At 58.7% G+C, this 17779-nt stretch overlaps 2 protein-coding genes across 2 annotated transcripts; both read left to right on the top strand.

Annotated features, from left to right (window-relative positions):
- The first annotated feature begins 280 nt into the window (after positions 1–280).
- On the top strand, positions 281–6703 carry RABL6 (RAB, member RAS oncogene family like 6). The gene is made up of 15 exons (XM_029287246.1): positions 281–410; positions 528–662; positions 920–967; positions 1346–1398; positions 1541–1632; positions 1953–2093; positions 2893–2998; positions 3417–3520; positions 3702–4021; positions 4214–4376; positions 4640–4843; positions 5091–5454; positions 5652–5820; positions 6064–6128; positions 6458–6703. Exons 1-15 carry the CDS (start codon positions 281–283, stop codon positions 6701–6703), a joined length of 2340 nt encoding a protein of 779 aa, XP_029143079.1.
- Positions 6704–12917: 6214 nt separating this feature from the next.
- On the top strand, positions 12918–16133 carry AJM1 (apical junction component 1 homolog). Its single transcript, XM_029287245.1, has 2 exons — positions 12918–15076; positions 15155–16133. The coding sequence occupies exons 1-2, from the start codon at positions 12918–12920 to the stop codon at positions 16131–16133; spliced, it is 3138 nt and encodes a 1045-aa protein (XP_029143078.1).
- Positions 16134–17779: the final 1646 nt, after the last annotated feature.

Below are 17779 nucleotides of genomic sequence, written 5' to 3'. Positions count from 1 at the left end.
AACACATCCGCTTCCGCCCTGCTTTGGCGCGGCATCCCTCCCGCCAAGTCCCTCGCGGGCTGCCGTAGCCCGGCTCCGCGCGCGCGTCCTGCGTCGGCGCCGCCTTCCTGGTTGCTCGGAGAGGGAGAGGGAAGATGGCGGCGGCGGCAGCGGAGGTGCCCGCCTTGCAAGCAACTCCGGCTGCCCCGACGGGGACGGCGGCTCCGGGGACCGCGCGGAGGCCGGCGGCTCAGCGGCCGCGGGCGGAGAAGTAGGCGGCCTCGCCGGTCCGCGCCTCACGATGCTGTCGGCCTTGAAGAAGCTGGTGGGCTCCGAGCAGGCCCCGGGGCGGGACAGGCCCATCCCGGCGGGGCTGCAGTCCATGAATCAGGCGCTGCAGCGGCGTTTCGCGAAAGGCGTCCAGTATAACAGTGAGCGGCGGCGGCGGCGAGGGGGGGAGAGTCCGGCCGTGTCCCGGAGGGCCCTGGACGGGAGCGGCTGGGCTGGCTCGGAGGGCTCCCTTAATTCCTCAGTTTTTCTTTCTCTAGTGAAAATTGTCATCCGAGGTGACAGAAACACGGGGAAGACCACTTTGTGGCATCGACTGCAAGGAAAGAAATTTGTTGAGGAATATATCCCAACCCAGGAGATCCAAGTCACCAGCATCCATTGGAATTATAAGAGTGAGTTTTGCCAGCCGTTGGGGATGGAGACGCACTTTACTCTTTGCTGTCTGATGTATAACTCAACCCTGGAGCCTCGTGTTGCTGTAGTCCCCTCGTTGCTAAAGGCAGGTTGCCAGTATAGGCTTGTCCTCATTTTTTAAAACACACCCAGCCATCTGCTCTGTGCCATGTGGGTCAAGGGTAGTTCTAACAGGGTTCGAGTTAACTGCATTTGAGCAATCTTTTCTAATTATGTGCCTGGGTGCCTTTTCCAGCTACTGATGATATTGTGAAGGTTGAAGTCTGGGATGTGGTAGACAAAGGTAAGGTCTCTTCTTTCATTCTGGTGTTACAGTCATTATATAGTATTTGGATTGTGCCTGATAGTATTGGCAAACGGGCATCTTCCCTGCCTGCCCCACTGGGTTCCTAACGGTGAGCAAGCATCTCTTTGCCTGTGGCTACTGCTTTCTGGTGCTCCCTTGAATGCCCCCACTGGAAATGCATGTTAAGCTTGTCCAGTTTCTGTCTCCTCTTTCTACAAAGTGATGGGATGTCTCCTTTGAGCTTGCAAAGACAGAAATGTTGTGGATCAGATTTGAGGTGGGGTGTGGGAAAAGCTACGTATTTGGGGCTCTCTTTTCTGCTCAGCTGGGAGACCGACAACTTTCACAACAGTGTTCTTCTTTCAAACACCACAGGCAAGTGCAAAAAACGGGGAGATGGGTTGAAGCTGGACAACGATCCTCAGGAGGTGAGGCACACTCTGACCTGCTGTCTTGTAAAGCACCACGGCCTTCATTTGCACATGGTGCAGCCTCTTATTTCCTATAGGCTGTAAGCCATCCAGGGAAGCAGCTGGGGTTTTTCGAGATCTTGTTCTCTTTCCACCCCAGGCAGAATCCGAGATGGCCTTGGATGCAGAATTCCTGGATGTATATAAGAACTGCAACGGTGTCGTGATGATGTTTGATATCACCAAGCAGTGGTAGGGACTGTTGCCTTCACCATTCCCTTGCTGTAACTCTGTACAAGAGAAAGGGCTCCCGGTCTGAGAAATGCAAAAGCCTCTTGTTGTCAGACTTTACTCAAAGCTTGTAGGTGATAAATACCTTTATCTGCTTCTGAAGAGCTGCGAGTGTCAAGTAGAACTGATGAAGTAGGTGGCTCTGTGGGGGAGGAGGGGGGTCTCCTTCAGCTGCTCTATTAACTCAAGAGCCCTGTATATTGCGCTAGGCTGCTGTGTCTCCTGTAGTGGCAGAATTGACCTGGACAAGCATCGTTCAAGGAGCTCTCCTTTCCATCCAGGACCTTCAACTACATCCTGAAAGAACTTCCAAAAGTCCCAACACATGTACCAGTGTGTGTGCTTGGGAATTACCGGGACATGGGCGAACACCGGGTGATCCTGCCTGATGATGTGCGGGAATTCATTGACAACCTGGACAGGTAAAAACTGTTAAGTCTTGTTAAGGAGCTTCAGGCTACCTTCCTGGCAGGGAAGCCTTCCTGAGGACATAGCCCTCTTGTGCTCTAGTTGATTGCTCCACTTAAACCTGCCTTCTGGCTGGGCTTGTTACATAAAGATAGCAAAGGTCTGAATGCACATTCTGCTCCAGTAGTGAGTCGCCATTGTCCAGCATCTCACCAGCACCCTCTGGACACACGTGTGCCAAATTACTGCCCAGGCAGTCAGTGAATTCTGCTCAGACCTTTTCTCTGTAGCTGGCATCGACTTTGCCAGTGTTTATCTGCAACAACTCGACAGAGGATGTGAGTGGGCAGAAGTGCTGTGTGCATATGATGAAATGCCTGCAGACTCATTGTGGGCCTGCTTTGCACTGATGGGTTGATCTCCTTCATCTAAGCTAGGATCCACCAGCATGGTGGCTGGTGAGGGTAAGGTTATGGGCATAAAAACTGGACGTGCCCTACCGAAGAATGGATGTATGCTCCATCAATTCTTGTGCCTTTTTGGACAGCTCTTTTCAGTTGAATTGCTGGAATCCATTGCCCCCCCCCCCAAGCTCATGGGCAGCAGGCCTCTTCAGCTGCCTGCCCCATTCTTCGAAGGGAATCTGGCATTAATGCACGTCTTGGAAGGGCTATGGACAGCATAACCCCTCACAGACCGAGTCAGCTGCAGTTGGAGGGTCGGTCCCAAGCGATCAGCCTGCTTGGGCCCCTTCGGAGCCTCTGGCTCACAGTCTGTCCCCCCTCTTCCCCCCCGCCTTTTGACATTGAACAGGCCCCCCGGCTCCTCCTACTTTCGTTATGCCGAGTCTTCCATGAAGAACAGTTTTGGCCTCAAATACCTGCACAAATTCTTCAATATCCCCTTCTTGCAGCTACAGGTAGGACTGCTCCAGCTCCCACCTTGTAGCGACCGGGAGGGGGCAGCATGGGCCCAGCCCAGCCAAGTCCCGTCTTCTGAAGGAAAAAGAGGAGTGGGTTCCCCAAGAGTAGAGCTGCTGCTGCTGTTGCTGCTGGCACCCTATAGCTGGACACCAAGCGCCTGGTTGTCTGTGAGGAGCCACACAAACCAGAGGAGAATCGTAACCTCTGTCTGGATGTGGTCCATCACTAGATGCTCTTTTGGGTTGGGATGCTGTTTTGCACCTGAGCTTCCACCTCACTGGCCACAAGTAGCTCTCCAATTCATGGCCTCCCTCTTGGGGCAGAGGAGAAGAGGGTAGCAACCCAGAGGTGGTGACACCCGAGCAGCCCCTTGCATGCTCTGAAGCAGGTGATCTCCCCTCTCGTCTCTTGCAGCGGGAGACTCTGCTGCGGCAGCTGGAGACCAATCAGCTGGATATTGACGCCACCTTGGAGGAACTCTCTGTGCAGCAGGAGACCGAAGACCAGAACTACGAGCTGTACGTCTGACGAAGCCGCTGGGCTTTGGGAGTGACTGCTCTCTCCTCTGACCTCGGGCTCTGTCTTCGGGCTTTTCTGGGAGCCTCTCGCCTTCCCTCTACAGAAAAAATCCTGGGAATTGTAATTTAAGTCTGGCCTCTGCCACTCTGTCTCCTGAGGTCACATTTTCCCTCCCGACAGGTTCCTCGAAGTGATGGAAGCTCGTGGCCGGGGACATGCCTCTCCTTTGGCCACCAATGGACAGACCCTTTCCTCAGGTTCCCAGTCTCCGGTGGTTCCACCTGGCAATGCTTCGGGGGGCTCCAGCCCCGGCACCCCCCAGCAGAGCTTGGCCAACCCCGGCCTTGCCACGGACCCTGCTGAGCCTCCAGAGCCAGGGCTGCTGCCTGAAACCCAGCCTCCCGCAGTCATTCCTGCACCAGCTGCGCCACAGAAACGTGGCATCATTGCTCGGCTCTTTGGCACCTCCCCAGCTCCCGAGACTGGTCCTCCCTCTCCAGGTGAGGGTGCAGTGCTGAAAACATCCCGGAATTTGGCTCCTAATGCCATAGTTTGGTGGGGATGGGAGAAGAGCTGACAAGAGGGACACAGTGCCAGCTTTTCCAGACCCACTGTTGAGCCTGGACCTCTGTCTGCTGGCAGACTTCAGCAGGGCTTCGCTGGTTCCCTGAGGTGCTTCTCTTGTTTTCCAGATCCTGCCGTTCCTGCCCTCCCTGCAGTTGCTCCCTCGAAAGTCCAGAGCGTAGAAGACTTTGTCCCCGAGGACAGCCTGGATCGCAGCTTCCTGGAAGACCCCATCCTGCAGAGAGACAAGAGGGGGAAACAGGCAGCAAAGGCCCCCACCGACAGTGACAGGTAGGAGAGCCCGCTCTGCAGCTCTGTGCTGCGGGAGGACCCAACGCAGCTGCTCTGCACTTGGCAGTGGCCACAAGGGCTTGCCCCCTCCCCACATTTATTTTCTGGGATTCTTGGTCGGCAGTGCTGGGAAAGGCCCCCGTCAGCCAGAGAGAATTCAGGAGGAAGACCATCTCTCAAGCAGAAGCTTCTGGATTTTGTCCCTGCTTTTTTCTACTGCCTGCCTGCAGGGTCTGTCATCACCCTTGATTTTCTTCTTACAGTGACAGAGATGCTCCTGGTGGGAACCCCTTGGTTGCTGGCTTCCAGGATGACCTGGACCTTGATGAGCGTCTGTCCAGCAAGCCCCCGTTGGCAGCAGAGCTGGTCCCGAGCAAAAACGTGAACCTGTCAAGCGAGGAAGAAGAATCCTCCAAGTTCTGCATCATGGGGGCTGAAGATGCTGCGTCAGAACAAGAAAAAAAACGGTGAAGGGGAGCTGGGAGTTGTGGAATGTTGCTGGCTACAAGTACCAGCAGCTCAGGGGGAGGGAAGGAGCTGGGCACTGCCACGGGGGAGAGGGCCAGAAGTTCTCGGTTAAAATGTATCGTTTAAACTTTTCATCAAGTCTTAAATAAAACCGTAACATAATGTGGCGAACTTTAAAAACAAAAAGAAAAATACGGCACCTAGGGAAATTCAGTTAACTGTGTATATTTTGGAAAATGCACATAGAAGAGAAACCTCAAGTCCCTTTCTCTTGACAGCTGTTGCCCTGAGGCCTCCAGGCGCTGCCCTCACTTTCCGTTTCCTCTTCGCCCCCAGAGCTTCCAAAAAGGCCTTGAAACCCCCAGAGCCCTCGGCACCTCCCAGATCTGCGGAGCTGAAATCTCTCACCAGCCAACCTCCAGCTGAGCCAAGCAAACGCTTGATGGCAGCCAGCGGCCCTGAGGCCCGTCCGCCCCCAGCGCCCTCTGCCTCCAAGCAGCAGGACTCCGAGAGCGACTCGGAGGGGCCCTTCGCCACGCAGATGCTCTCCTTTGTGATGGATGATCCCGACTTTGAAAGCGAGGAGTCAGAGAGCCAAAGGAAGCGCCCAGTAAGTCCCTGGCCCTCAGTTCGGTCCTCTGGGCCCATCGCATGTTTCCTGTGGGTCAGCTGGTGCTTTTGTCGCCCCAAGGAAACCCACGCACAGGTGGATCAGAAGGGACGGCTTCCCTGGGGGTCGTTTTGGCAAGGGGTGGGGGTGGGGGTGGCAAGAAGGGCTCTGCAGTGCCTTTTCTCCCTCGCCTCCAGGAGGAGTTTCCAGTGCGAGAGGACCTGTCAGACCTCTCCGAGGAGGACCCCCCTTCCAGGCCTCCCCAGCTGCCCAGACCCGTCATCCGCTCCTTCAGAGTGAAGGACGAGGCCGATCTCTTTGGGCTGGGCCTGGATAAGCCGCTTGGCCGAGACTGCAGCGAGGGAGGTGAGGGGCCTTGGCCACAATCAGACCGCGGGCCAGACTCTGCCTTGCGGAGAAGGCTGCGTGCAGCCACGGAGCACCCTGAGGGCAGCGGCCACGGTGCTTCTCCCCAGCTGAGCATCACCGTAAAGGCACCTGTCCCCCCACTAAGCCTGGTATCGGTTGGAGGCTTTTCGTGCTGCCGCAGGTTGTCCCCGTGTCTAGTTGGAAGCTAAACCTCCTTTTTCCTGCCCCTTCTCATCCCAGCTGCAGATAAAGAGAAGCAGTCTTTGAAGGAGAAAAAGAAAAAAAAGAAGAGAACTGGCAAAGAGGTGGGTCAGCATGCAGGTGTGTTTGTAAAAGTGCTAAGCTGCCAAAGTGGACCGGGAGGGCAGGTGGAAACGCTGGCAAAGCAGATTCCCAGGCACTGGGCAGAGCAGCCCCCAGAAGAAGAAGCCTTGTGTAACCCAGAGCAGCCCTTGCCTTCGTCTGCGCTCCAAGGGGCTTGCAAGCTCTGTGGGGCTGGCCCTGGGAGAGCCGGGCACGGCCTGGATTTGGGGCAGGTGGGCAGCCTTGAGTCTGTGTGTGTGTGTGTGTGTGTGTGTGTGTGTGTGTGTGTGTATGTCCCCGTGTCATCCTTTCTCCCCAACTCCTTTTCCAGGAAGAAACAGAGAAAATTTCAGGGAGGAAAAAGAGCAAGCCGAAAAAGAGCAGGGGGGAGAAGGAGGAGGAGGAGGAGGAGGAGGAAGAGGAAGGCAGAGGAGAAAAGGAGAAGAAGCCGCCCAAGCAGCAGCACCAGCAGCGGAGCAAAGCCAAGGCCAGCAGGATCGATGAGCTGGAGGCCTTTCTCGGGGGCGGTGCTGGGGCCAGCAAGCAGCGGGGGGGTGGAGACTACGAGGAGCTGTAGCCCCCCCCAGCCAGGTGCACGGGGCAGGCGCTCCCAGCCCACCACCGCCACCGCCGCCCCTGCCTTTCTCTGCCGCCCGTAGCAAGCGTGGCTGGAGCCAGAGCAGGCAGGAGCTGAGGAGGGGCCTGCAAGTGGCTCAGAGGCCCCCAGGGAGCCCTGGGTTCAGGCTCCCGAGAGGCGGCCCAAAGGGGGGCTGCCCATGGAGGCTGCCTCGTGTCCCGCGCGAAGTCGCTGCTGCCCATCGAACGATGGATCCGTGCTATTTTTTTATGAGAGAAACGGCTCTGGACCAATGGCTGCCCTGAGGGCTTGGCAGGTTGCAGGGTCCCAGCCAGCCAGGTGTGTGTGTGGGGAGGGGGGCAGAGGCCTTCCGTGCTGTGGGGGTGTTTGAGTAACCTGTGGCGTCATTCTGGGAATTTGGGGAGAGAAAGACAGACATAAATGCCCCCCTCCTTCCTGCCCTTTTCTCGGTTATCCCATTTTGCGTACCCTGGAAGCCCGTCTGCAGCTGAACATCTGGAGAAAAGGAGGCTAGCCTCCGCGGGTGAGGGGTGCTGTCCGCCCTTTCCTGGCTCCTCCTGGAGTGGGCTTCCCCCTCTTTCCACATCCCTGCCTCCCGGTCACTGCTGCATGTGTTTGCCCTGAAATCCAGCCAGCTCTGGGTAGCAGCTGGTCCCACCTCAGCTGCGTTTTCTGTGTCCCCCCCTCCCCTCCCCTCCCCCCCTTGCACCTTCACTCGCCCTCCCCTGGCCTTGCTGGGTGCCTCCAGCGATCTCACGGAAAAGCGGCTGCAAAATCCGGAATGCATTCCGTTGTGCCCTTGTGTTCCTAGGTATGGATTGAAGTGGGGCTGTTTTAACATTCCTCCCCTCTGCGCCCTCCACCCCCCCCTTGGGGAAATGCACTGGTCATCCTTGACCTCTAGCAGCCTGCATGGCACAGGTAGTGCTCTCGGGGCCTCTGGCCGCCCTCCATGGGGGGAGGGTGTGCATGACAAACCTACTCTTGACCCCTTGCCCCTCCCCCAAGCCTCCCAGCCCCCTTCCTCCTTCCCCCCCCCACATTCTCCCACCACCCCCAGGAGCCCAGTCTCTGCAATGCAGCTGGCAACGGAGACTTGTGCTGTTCGCCTCCTTTTTCTTTTACTCCCTTTTTCTCTTTGCTTTTGGGAAAAACAGCCCCAGTGATGCACTCCTCATTCCAGCTGATAAAGCTCTTGGTTGTACAACTGTGTCTGGTTTCCTTTCTTTGGGTGCCCCTCAGCTGGGCCCAGGCTGCTTCTGGGTAGCCCTCTCTGTGCGTGTGCGTGTGCGCCCACTTTGTGACCCCATCCTGGGTCGAGCAGCCCCCGCCTGCTCCTCCCTTGCTCTTTCCTCAGGGTCTCCCCCCCCCCCAGGCGCCTCCTCCTCGGTGCCCTTGGGGGAAACTGGCTTCTTCAGCAGCTTTTATTAACAGTTCTTTTAATCACAGCTTGTGGTTTTTTTGTGTGTAATTTTAAAAAGTGCCCCTGTTTTGCAGATGGTCCCCCCCTCCCAGGCCTTGTTCCTGGCCTTTCTCCAGCTGTCCAGCAGAGCTAGCCTTTGTATTTTGTGCAGGAAGGGTGAGTGACCCCACGTGTCTTTCTGTTGTTGATTAAGTTACTGAGCTCCAGGCTTCCCTAGCCATCCCATGCTGCCGCCCACCACCGCTGGCGTTGCTGTGGTAACCTGCCAGGCAGAAGAGGATGCTCTGGTCCCCAGGAGGGACGGGGGAAGGAAGAGGTTTGGGGGATTCTTCCCAACCTTGTCACCCGCAGAGAAGCTGAGCCCCTTCATGAGCCCCTGGCTGTGAATCCTTTGGGGAAACTGCTAATTCCTAATTCCTGCCATCCCTGCCACCTAATCCCACCCAGGCGAATCCTTCCCACTGAGCCCCCCTGGCCCCCCCCCAGCAAGTCAGCCTCAGAGGGATCCCAGCTTGATGAGAAGCCAGAGGCCAAAGTGGCCAGAGCTTTTCTCAGCCGCCTCTCGTGCCCCCCCAAGCCATCCTGACCCAGCCCCCAGACTGAAAAGTGGGGAGCCAGATGGCTGGACAGCCACGCCCTTGTGCTTTTTAATGGCTGGCAGGTCAAACAGCAACAAGGTGGGACAGTAGGATCGTGTGTGGCCACCCGGAGCAGGTATCTTTTGGTAGCTAAGAAAGACCAGCCTGGAATTTACACCCAGCTTGTGAGGGTGAAGATCCATTGGGGCCCTGCAAGTCCCAGCCCCGAAGCGGAAGCCCAGGAGTCGGCTGGATGTCAAAGACGCCGTCTGCCAGTGGAACGCGGCAACCCTAACCTGAGCTGGCGTGGCGGCCCCTGCGGCCATTTTAAACTGCTGGGTTTTTGTTTTGTTTTTTGGTCCAAGCAGATCAAGCCATTTCCATCCCTTTCTTGCTGAAGATAGAATAGTTTTGCTTGGAAGCTTCATCATTCTTCCCGAACAGGCTGCCCGGGGGGGGGGGGCGTGGACGACTCGGGATGCCCCTGTTCTGTTCCTAAAGGGGCCGTGGGCGGCAGGGTCTGAAGGGGCTTCCTCAGGATTGGGCAGCCGTCTGGGCAGCTGCTCGGGGATTGAAGACCCACAAAGAAGAGGGATATTTATGATGGATTTGCTTTTTGACAGATTTGGCGTGTGCCAACTGGTCCTTCTGGTATGTGGCGAGCTTAGAGGCAGTGGGGTGCTGACCCGTCCCCACAGAGGGCCCACCGGAGGGCAGGATGCCCAGTGCTACGGAGCCTCTGCCTCTCGCAGCATGACCCATGTTGGGGAGCCCCTTCTGTAGCCATGAGAGCCCACGGAGCCTCCACATTCAGGAGCAGTATAGCACGAATGCCAGTTGGCGCAAATGGGCAAGCTGTCCTGTCGTGTCCTGTTACGTGGTTGATCCCAGAAGGCGAAGGCTGGATGGAAGAGAAGAGGCAGAGTAGACTTCAGGCTTCCCTTTCTGGAGCCTGGCTGGCCGGCCTTTCCTGGCCCCAGAGCTTTAGCCCACCTGGTGGCAGGTGAGAAGAAGGGCACTCCCTGCCCGCCCGCTCCCTTCCCGCTGCCTCTTCCTGGCAACGTCACCCTGAGCAAGACGTGGCTGGCTTCTGGCCAAGCTGTCCAAACAGCCTTCCCTCTACTGGGGGTGGGGGCCACAGGGTGACCTCTGATTCGGAGGGGGGGGGAGGCTGGGACAAGCGGGGAGAGTTGCTGCTCCAGGCAAAGGCAAAGGAGGAGTCTGGCCAAGGAAGAGAAGGTCCGGCCCTGTCCTGCTCCGTAGCTGGGCTCGCAGGTGTGATTAATGGAGGGCAGGCTGGGCAGCCTTCTCGGACCCCTTTCCTGAGATGAGGGGAGTAGAACTGGGGCGGCTTTGCCCAGGGCAGGGGGTCCCAGGAGGAATCCGCCAAGCGAGGAGACATTCCTGGCATTCTTTGGAGAGCCTGCCTTCTTCCTGCTGCACCTGCAGGCCAGGGACAGGGGGAAAGTCTTCCACGGGTGGTGGGAAAGAAGAGACTTGGCTGGAAGGCCCTCTCCTCTGATTGGCTGGGACGGAGAGAGCAGATTCAGCGAAGGGGGTGCCAGGTCAGCTCCCCTCCCTCTGCCCTGGTGACGCTGGCCGGCTGTTCCTGGTGGATTCCTGCTCTGCGCTGGACGCGTCCCCTTTAAGGGCTGCCAGTGCCCGCTGGGGGCGCTGTGGAGCCCAGGAGGGGTCTGTGCCGGCCGCCAAGCAGGTGCCGGAGCCTCTGCTGCTGCGGGTGTCCAGGCGAGGCGAGGCGAGGTGAGGAGGCCGGAGCTTGCGGCAGAGGGGGGGGGGCAGTGGGGAGGTGGGGGCAGGGGACGGCATGCTGGGCCGGGGGCAAAGTCCTGCTCCCTGAAATGGGGGAGTTCGGTGCATCTCCAGCTGCAGCTGGGAGGGGACTCCCCCTGCCCCGCCACGCCAAGGAGCAGCGGAGGAGGTCCGGGCTGGAGGATGCTGTGCCTCTTTCCTCTGGGGGCAGCTTCCTGCCCCCTCCCCCTGCTGAACCGCTATCCATCCGCCAGCCATGACGTCTTCTGAAGAGGGAGCCCCCCCCATCCCTTTCCAAGCGCTGGCATCATCTGGACCCAGCAGCCCTCTGGGCATGAAGAGGGGCATCCCTTCCTAGGCCAGCGACCCCTCTGCCTCGCTCAGGTGGGTAGACAGTGTTGGCCTGGACGGGGAGGTGGGGGGGGTGTTTGTGGCCCTGTGCGATGCCCTCCAGATGGCCAGGCCCCTTGGGTTGCCTCTCCGTCACCTGCAGAGCCATCCCCGTGGAAGGCAGCCGAGGGGGGGGGAGTCTGGTGAAGGCATCCGATGCTGTGCTGCTCTTAACCCTTTCGCTGCTCATCCGTCTTCTTCCTTCAGGAGGCTTTTTGATGCAGAGCGAGAGCTTTGTTCCAGCAGAATCTCCTGCCGAGAAAGGCCGGCTGCTGAGCTGTGGGGGGGAGAGAGAGACACGCTTCTAGACATGTGCAGAGTGCGTTTCCTCCCCAAGCTGCGAGGCAGAGTATGTAACGGGGGGGGGGTGGCATGGTGAAATTCAGATGTCCTGAGGAGGGAACCCCAGGTGGGTGAGCTGAACCCCACCTGGTCTCCCTCCCCACCCGGCCCTTTGCACATGGTCAGTTGGGAGCAGGGACACTAGAGGAGGAGGAGGAGGAGGAGGGCGAAGTAAACAGGCTTCTGGGTTGTGCCTGCTGAGGCTGGCCGAATCAGAATGGCCGCTGTGAGGTCTGGGCTGACATGTTCCCGGCCGGGGAACTCCGTTCCTCCGACCCCCACCGAGAGGGGAATGGCAGCGCAGGCCCACCTGGCAGGGCTGTGGGGAGGATGGCTGTGGGGGAAGGGTCAGCAGAGGGAGAGGGAGCCGGGCCTGTTGGCGGTCTTGGCCTTGTGGCTCCTGCACCAGGAGACCCGACTTCCAGGGGACGAGCGCCATGACGCCAGACCTGGCAGGGAAGGCACCTGGGCAGAGGGCGGAAGGCAAGGAGGGTTGCCTGGCAACAGGGTAACTGGCACTGCCCTGGTGCTTGGAATGCCAGCTGATGGCAGCATCCGTGTCATGCTTCGGTTCCAGAGTTCCCAGGGATATTCTGGCCTGGAGGAGCTTGGGATGGCGCCCTCCCTCCTCCTCCTCCTCCTCGATGGGCGACTCAGAGACCGAGAGTTGAAATCCCCTCTCTGGAGTATTGCCTTGGCTTTTGCCAAAACGGATTGGAAAAAGGGAAAGGATTTTGCAGAAAATGCAGACCCTGTGGAAGGGATGGGGGGGGGGAATATGAAAGGAAGGGAGGGGTTTGGCAAGGCTGCGGGTGATGAAAGCCCTACTGTGGGAGGGGGTGTCCAGTGGGGGGTTTCTGAGTCACGTGGCAGGAGATCTCCCTGCCTCCCCCGCTCCTCCCTCCGTTTTCCTGGGATTCAGTGCTGATGGGGAGACGGCGAGGTCTTTGATCCCGGGACCTTCTCTTTTCATGGCTCGGCAGTGAGGAGGGGAGTAAAAATAGATGCCCCCCTTTTTCTGTCCTCCCTGTTTGATCGCAGGGATGCCAGAGGCTGATCTTAGTCTCTATCTGCACCGGCCAAGCTTCTCTTCCTCCTGGCCCGGCCTTCATTGGAATTTCCCAGCGTGCATTGCTTCCCAAAAGAGGAGTTTGTGTGTGTGTGTGTGTGAGAGAGAGAGAGAGAGGAAGAGAAAGAGAAAGGAGAAACCATGGTAACCATGCGGTCTAGGAGTGAGACCAGCTTGTATTTCTGTGTCTGCTCAGTGAATATTAGCAAAAATGCCAGCCAGTTTTTATGCTTTCCCAGTCCGGCTCTGGCCAGAGAGCGGCCCGTGCAGGGTAAGGTTGCCAGTGCATCAGGAAGCGTTTGGCCTGATGACAACATGAGCCGAGGGGAGGGGGGCCTCCTTCTCCTGTCACACCAAGCTTTGGCTTGTAGAGCTGTATCTTGTGAATCAGCCATAACTGGCTATGATCCCAGCCCTCATTATCCCCTCCAACAAGTCATCTACCCTGAGAGCAGCCACGATGGGACTCCTGAGAGTGGCCCTTGGCCTGCCTCTGATCCCCGATGGGGGCTGTGCTCGGTCTGCCTGCTGAGGGCCTTTTTGCTCCCTTTTTCCAGGCCTGGGTGCCTTCACTGAGATGATCTGAGGAGGGCTGGAGAGGAGCAGGACGCTGATTCTAAGATGACCCGAACAGACCCACCTGACGTCCTGGTGTCTGCCGTGTATCAGGACGTCCCCGTGGCCTCCGTGGGCTCCACCCGCTCTGCCTTCTGCCAGCCCACCTGGCGATGTGACTCCTCCATGTCTTCGTCCCTGGAGAACCAGCCTGCCCAACACTTCAACAAGAGACACTGTCGCAGCTTCGATTTCCTGGAGTCTCTCGACGACCCACCGCCTGTGGCTCCCGTCATGGAGCGGCATCCCCGGCGGCCCCCCACGCCGGAGCCCTCCTCGGCTCCCGTTGGCAAGAGGGTGTCTCTCCGGGCTGCTCTGCCGGAAAACTACCTTTCCCAGGGGAAGGAGGTGCCAAAGGAACTGGCTTCCCGAGCCGAGCCCAAGAGGCGGCCCCGATCCAAGAGCGCGCCCCGCGTCAAATCCACCTTCACCCCTGTGGGTGTCCCCATGTCTTCGGGCTCCCCACCAGCCCCAGCCAGGAGGGGACGGGAAGTCCATCGAGTGTCCCGAGAGCCCCAGCGGGCAGAAGCGTCCCCTCGCCGGGAGAGCAGCTACGCCTCCATGAAAGCCTTGATGAGCGAGGTGCATCCCATCAAGCTGCAGCCTCAGCGGGCCGGCGGCAGCCGCATTTCGCCTCTCTGTGTCACGGGAGCAAACTGCCCCGAAGAGGCTGCCCTGGCCCCCAGGCCCCCACCGCCCAGCGTGCATGTCAAGCGTCGGGTGGACATTAAGCCGGATGAGGCTGCCGTGCTGCATGCAGCTCGCAGTGCCAAGGGGTCACATGGCCACGGTGAGGCTCTCCTGCCCTGGCCTCGACCTCCAGGCACGCCCCATAGCTTGACCGTGCCCAGCAGCAGGCAAGTGCCCATGTCTCGCACTCCCACGCCCAGTGATACTTATAGTGGGGAACACCGAGGGCTGGCCCCTTACCCCCCTGAATTTTGTGATGGAGGTCCTGCTGTGCCCGAAAGTGGCTGCCTTCCTTACATCCCCTACGTGCCCCCAAAGTTCTTCTACACGGAGGAGCCAGGCAGCTACAAGTCCTACCCTCCTTCTTACGGGGGCCAGGTCCTCCCGCCCCACACCTTTTATGCAGAAGAGCCTCCCCCAGGGGGCTTCTACCCTCTTCCGGCAAGAACCTTTTTTGTGGAGGAAAACAGGACTCCTTTTCCCATCCAGGAGGCCCCTGCTCAGGCTTACTATGGGGACGACCCACGCCTTTACACTCCCAGGACCCTTCCCGCAAAAGCGGTTTACCCTGAAGACCCCAGGCCTTACCCCGCCTTGAGGGCCAACCCACGCATCTTCTATACAGAAGACTATGGGAAATACCACGAGCGGGAAGCCCTGTCTCGCACTTACCCCCATTCCCGTGTGGCTCCCTCAGTGCAGTTTAACGACTGGTACTGCTCCGAAAGGGGGACGGTGCCCTACCCAACCTGGCAGATGGCCCGCTTTCCAGCTCATCAGCCTGCCTCCCAAGCCATGCTGTCGTCGTGGCACGCCAGCTATAGCGTCAGCCCTCCCCGGCTTGGCATGGACACCAGGCACTACTCCAAATCCTGGGACAATATTTTGACCCCTCACGTGCGCCGGGAAGACCAGCTGCTGCGTGGCCGTAGCTACGAGAACCTGCTGTCGCGGGACCCGCATCGTGCTTTCTCCCCTGACGACCGGCGTCAGCCAGTGGTGGTGAACCTGTCCAGCTCTCCCAAGCGTTACGCTGCCCTTTCCCTCTCGGAGAATTCCCTCATCGAGAAGATGCACGCTGACCGGGGGCGCCACGGCTGGTTCGTCACACCAGAGATCACCATCACAGACAACGACATCCGAGCCAACAATGGGCTTGGCAGGCGTGAGAGGCGCTCAGCCAGCTGGGATGTACTGGATTCAGGGGATGCCCGGGACAGGGGCTGCGTCCCACGCCAGCCCTATGGCCCGGAGCCCCATGCCGGAGAGAGCGCCGCCCGCCAGCGCAGCCTAGAGCAGTTGGACGAGCTCATCACCGACCTGGTCATCGACTACAAGCCCCCTTCCGTTTGCCCACCTGGCCAGGTCAGCAACCTGGCCGATCAGCTGCGGCAGTTGATCAGCGATGGGCTGGGGCTGCCTGCCAAGAAGCCAGAGCCCTGGAGCCCCCTGGAGCCCCATCCCACCAAAGAGCAGCCTGGCCGCAGCTCCTTCCACGACGAGCTGCGGAAGGACCAGGGCCGCCGCTCTGCTGAGCCCCCGGGCCCCACCAGGCCCTCGGAGACAGGCCTGGAGGATTGTTCCCCAGATCTCAGTGCCGACGAGGACGACCTGATGATGTGCTCCAACGCCAAGTGCCGCCGCACGGAGACCATGTTCAACGCCTGCCTCTACTTCAAGTCCTGCCACAGCTGCTACACCTACTACTGTTCCCGCCACTGCCGGCGGGAGGACTGGGACACCCACAAGGAGAGCTGCATCTACGGGCGGATTGGCAGCACCTGCCGCCACGTGCTGCAGTTCTGCCGGGAGAATGGCGAGGTGCACAAGGCCTTCTCCCGCATAGCCAAGGTGGGCTTCCTGTCCCGGGGCCGGGGGGTGCTCTTTCTGGGCTTCCCCAGCGCAGGCTCTGCCGAGAACTTCCTGCAGTTTGGCCTGGAAAGCTTGCTGATGTCCCCCACTTACCTGTCGCTCCGGGAGTTGGAGGGCTATTCAGACAACCTTGGGGAATACGCCCAGGAGCTGCAGGAGGCGGGCCAGCAGTACGACCCCCAGGAATGTTTCCTGCTGAATGTGACCGTGGCGGTGGGGCAGGAGGTGCCCGACCGCCCACCCCCCAAGGCACAGGTGCCAACCGTCCGCAAGTACGCCAAGATGGCCTTGGCGTCCTCCAGCCCCGAGAAGATGATCCTCAAGAAAGAGCGAGATATGGAGACGCTGATCTTGACGCCTCCTCCCGGCACAGCCGACCTAGACAAGGACGGTGAGGAAGGACGCAAAGCGCGAGAAGTTTGCTTCATCAACATCCAGCGCGAACTGCGCATCCGTGGCGTCTTCCTGCGGCACGAGTTCCCGAAGGTTTACGAGCAGCTGTGTGCATTTGTGGAGAGCAACCAGCGCTTCACGCCCACCACCATCTACCCCATTGACAAGAGGACCGGCAGGCAGTTCATGTGCATGATCCTGGCCGCCTCCGAGCCGCGCACCCTCGACTGGGTGGCCAGTCCCAACCTCCTGGACGACCTCATGTGAGCCGGCCTCTCCTTCCCTCCTCCTCTGACGTCAGTGCTCAAGGTGGTGGCTAGTCTGTCCCGCTTCTTTCCAAGCAAGGACCGGTCAAGACTTGGCCCAGCAAGGGACGGAGCCCCTGGGAGAGAGCGGCCCTGCGCTGGTGGCCCTTCGCCCTTACCGGACGTGGGCATTTCTCATTGTTTGAAAGACTAGTCCAAATCTGGTCACCTTCAGAAAAGCGGATATTTTAGGAATTCCATGTTTTGTTGGTCAACTTTTAAGATAACCATGCTCAGCCTTACAGTCCATTTTATTTCTTAATTCCTCCAGACAAGAATGTTCTTACTTTATGGGGTGATTTCCTTTATTTTGAAAAATTGATCCTGGAGAATAAAAGTGAGGTAGGGGGAGTTTGCCACTGGCATTTTAGTTGGGGATCCTTCTCCCTGTCAGCTTCATCTTGCCATCTTTGCAGTTGGGCTTGGCAGAGGGTGGGTTGCAGTATTGTCCTCCCCCCCCTCCTCCATCTGCTGTCCTGTAATAAACCAGGACAAGGGGGGGCCTGTCAGCTTGGGCATACTGTGCGTGGAGGGGAGAGGTTGAGTCACTTCCCACCAGTGATGCCGCCTCCTCCTCCTCCCATCCAGGCAGGGAAATCCAGGCCAGGAGTTGTGGGGAGGAAGAGCGGTTGCTAAGGCGATGCTCCATCCCTTGCAGGAAGGTGGGAAGGGGGTCACTGCAGCCGGCAAAGAGTGGGATGCCAGGAGCTCGCCTCTTCCCCATCCCTTGGCTGAGGCTCCTGAAGGAGTCTTTCGTGAAGGGCTGCACACGAGAGCCTCCTCTGTCCCAAAGTGGTTGGGTATGCACGGGGAATTGGGCGGGGAGGGCTGTGTGATTGTTTTTTTGTCTGGGGAAGGAAAATGTATAACGCAGAATAGATTTGAGCGGGGAAGAGAGCTCCCAGGCTCTGCCTCTGCAGAAGCGCTGGACAAACCTTGCTGCTGTGTTCTGAGTTATGTTCTAACCAGGTTGCTTCCCTCCCTTTTTCTTGGAGAGAGTAGTCTGTCGGTTGCCCCATTCTCACGCTTGTTCAGGCCTATGATGAAAGCTGGGGAATCTGCCAAGGGCCACTGCGTCTTCCTGAATCTCTCGGGTGTGTTGAGTAAGCGAGACAGCAAGGGGAGGTGGGGGTTTCAGGAACCAGGTGAAGAAAGAGGGCTGCATGTGTGTGTGTGTGGCCTGGAATATCCCTGGGCTCTGGTATTGCCCCAATGTGACAAAAGGTGCGGCTGCTTCATCCATTGCACTAAACTGTAAGGCATGCCCTGTTTTAGCAGAGTAAGCCACAGTGGCACTCTGGAAACGGACCTGCTCTCCTCTAAAGAAAAGTCCCTCTGCCAAGGGGGAAATGAGCTCTTGGTCTGCAGGCAGCCCCCCCCCTTCCCTTCTGGCAGGCTAGCTGGAGGACCAGAGCCCCCCCCCCCCCCCCCCCCCCGTGGCCCCTCAAGTCCCTTCTCCAGGATTCCCTGGGGAGCTTTATGAGCTCCCCCCCCCAAGGAGAAGTTTGCTGATCCGTTTGCTTGGATTTTGCTGGTGGGGTGGGGGAATCAAAAGCACACTCTCTAGAAAAACTGGCTGGAAAAAAGTGGTTGTGGCCGAAAAGTTAG

Source organism: Protobothrops mucrosquamatus, unplaced genomic scaffold (assembly GCF_001527695.2).
Source record: "Protobothrops mucrosquamatus isolate PMUCROS unplaced genomic scaffold, P.Mucros_1.0 scaffold_270, whole genome shotgun sequence".
In the NCBI taxonomy this organism is placed as follows: domain Eukaryota; kingdom Metazoa; phylum Chordata; class Lepidosauria; order Squamata; family Viperidae; genus Protobothrops; species Protobothrops mucrosquamatus.
This window is presented reverse-complemented; position numbering and strand designations above follow the sequence as displayed.

Coding starts and splice junctions, on each gene's coding strand:
- RABL6 (XM_029287246.1), top strand. CDS start 281: ATGCTGTCGGCCTTGAAGAAGCTGGTGGGCTCCGAGCAGGCCCCGGGG. Junction 1,633..1,952: donor TTTGATATCACCAAGCAGTG/GTAGGGACTGTT, acceptor CTTTCCATCCAG/GACCTTCAACTACATCCTGA. Junction 5,455..5,651: donor AGAGCCAAAGGAAGCGCCCA/GTAAGTCCCTGG, acceptor CCTCGCCTCCAG/GAGGAGTTTCCAGTGCGAGA.
- AJM1 (XM_029287245.1), top strand. CDS start 12,918: ATGACCCGAACAGACCCACCTGACGTCCTGGTGTCTGCCGTGTATCAG. Junction 15,077..15,154: donor CCCCATCCCACCAAAGAGCA/GCCTGGCCGCAG, acceptor GGGCCCCACCAG/GCCCTCGGAGACAGGCCTGG.